The 2,347-nt window shown below is 55.6% G+C and overlaps 1 protein-coding gene across 1 annotated transcript; it reads left to right on the top strand.

Annotated features, from left to right (window-relative positions):
• Positions 1-147: 147 nt before the first annotated feature.
• On the top strand, positions 148-1,772 carry LOC104082598 (zinc finger protein 883-like; the record flags this gene model as incomplete). Its single annotated transcript, XM_009585795.1, has 1 exon — positions 148-1,772. A coding segment is annotated over one exon (1,625 nt), but the record flags the coding sequence as incomplete, so codon positions are not given.
• Between the last annotated feature and the right edge of the window lie 575 nt (positions 1,773-2,347).

The following is a 2,347-nucleotide window of genomic DNA, read 5'->3' as shown; positions in this document are numbered from 1 at the left end:
CCCCCTTTCACCCTCCCTCAAGCGATTGGGGTTGAGGGCGAAGAGGTGGCCCAGCTCTACTCTTGCCTGTGCTTTTATTCACCATCCCCCACCGCGACGTGGTTTCCCTTCGAGAAATAAGACGTTGCTCTCGTTTGCGGCCCGCAGCAGGATGTGCCGCCAGAAGAACGAAGGAAGAGCCAAACCCGAAGCGCGAAAGCGCCGAGCGAGGGGGAGGGCACGGGGTGGCGGCGGCGAAACGGGAAGGAAACGTTTTGGAGAGCCCTCGGCGGGAGGCAGCTCCCGAGAGCGAGACGGGGCCAGAAGGGGATAAACTCATCCCTCGTGGAGAAAACCAGAAGGTCCTCAAAGAATCCAAAGCCCAGTACAGAACCGCCACCAGGGAGAAGAAGTACACGTGCAACGAGTGCGGAAGAAGCTTCGGACAGAGCTCCAACCTTATCGTGCATCAGCGGATCCACACCGGCGAGAAACCGTATAAATGCCACGAGTGCGGGAAGTGCTTCAGGCAGAGCTCCAACCTCATCGTCCACCAGAAGAGTCACACGGGAGAAAAGCTCTACGAGTGTCCCAAGTGCCAGAAGTGTTTCCCAGACCGGTCGCTGCTCATCAGGCACAAGAGGGTCCACGTGGGAGAAAAACCTTTTAAATGCCAGCAGTGCGGGAAAAGCTTCATTCACCAATCGAGACTTCTTGTCCACGAGAAGGTGCACGTAGGAGAACAGCTCTACCAGTGTCCCGAGTGTGGGAAATGCTTCAGGGACAAACCCAAGTTCCTCCAGCATCAGCGGCGGCACATGGGAGAACGTCGCTACAAGTGCTACGAGTGCGGGGAGGAATTTGGGCAGAGCTCGGACCTCAACCTTCACCAGAGGATCCACGTGGAGGAGAAGCTCTACCAGTGCTCCACCTGCGAGAAGTGCTTCAAGGACAGGTCCACCCTCATCAGGCACGAGACGGTGCACACGGGAGAGAAACCCTATAAATGCCACGAGTGCGGGAAGAGGTTCACCCGCAGCTCGGACATCATCGTCCACCAGCGGACGCACACGGGGGAGAAACCCTTCCAGTGTCCCGAGTGCGGGAAGAGCTTCAGCCACCGGTCAAATCTTTTCCGACATCAGAGGATGCACACGGGGGAGAAGCCGTATAAGTGCGAAGAATGCGGGAAGCGATTCGGGCAAAGCTCGGAGCTTATCGTCCACCAGCGGACCCACACCGGGGAGAAACCCTACCACTGCTCCGAGTGCGAGAAGTTCTTCAGGGGGAGGTCAACCCTCTTCAGGCACGAGAGGCTGCACACGGGGATCAAGCCGTACGCGTGCAGCGAGTGCGGAAAAAGCTTCGGCCAGAGCGGGGACCTTATCGCCCATCAGCGTTTCCATACGGGCGAGAAGCCCTACCAGTGCTCCCAGTGCAGAAAGTTCTTCAGCAACAGGTCCAGCCTCGTGCGGCATCAGCGGCTGCACGCGGGGGAGAAGCCCTACAAGTGCCCTGAGTGCGAGAAGAGCTTCGGGCAGAGCTCGGACCTCATCGCCCACCAGCGGACCCACACCGGGGAGAAGCCCTACCCCTGCCCGGTCTGTGGGAAGAGATCCAACCTCATCGTCCATCAGAGGGTGCACAAAGGGCTCTGCAAGTGCCAGAAATGCGGGAGGAGCTTCCAGCCCAACTCACGTTTTGGCGTGGCGGTGGGGAAGGACTCTCTCCAGTGCCCCCAGTGCGCGGAGGGTTTCAAGGAGGGGTCAAACCCCATCGAACACCAGAGATAACACGGGGGAGAACCGGCTTCGTAAGTGCTCGGAGCAGGGAAGGAGTTTTGGGAAGAGTCGAGACGTCGTACCTGAAAGAGAAAAAAAAATCAGCGCTTCTCCTAGGTAAAATTCTTCAGTTTTAAAGACTGCAAAAGTGGGGAAACCCCCCACCCCGCCCCATGCAAATGATCTAAAGTAGGCTGATGAGTAAATAATATACTTTTTTTTTTTTTTGCTAATTATTTCCTCTTATTATTGAGTTTACTCAAAGGGCTTGATGCGTTGGTCCACGATCCCCTCATTCCCATCACTCCCCAGTCTGCTGTCCGTCATCCCACCGTCCGTCTTTAAAGCCCTTCCTTAAATCCTTTAACGTTTTCCAGGCTGGCTGCCCATCAGTGCCCCAAAGATACTGTCGGAATCTGTCTTCCCCTGCGCATCCTTCCCTCCCCCTTGTATGACGCAACCTCAATAAAAAAAGGCCCTCCGCTCCTAAGGACTGTCATGTTTTCCTTGTATTTTTCTGCTAGCTAAATAGAATCATGGAATCAATCAATCAATCAATTAAGGTCGAAAAAGACCTCTAAGATCAT

The sequence above is a fragment of the Fulmarus glacialis genome, unplaced genomic scaffold (genome assembly GCF_000690835.1).
Source record: "Fulmarus glacialis isolate BGI_N327 unplaced genomic scaffold, ASM69083v1 scaffold48870, whole genome shotgun sequence".
Lineage (NCBI taxonomy): Eukaryota > Metazoa > Chordata > Aves > Procellariiformes > Procellariidae > Fulmarus > Fulmarus glacialis.
The sequence above is the reverse complement of the archived record's forward strand: the minus strand, read 5'-3'. Positions and strand labels throughout refer to the sequence as shown.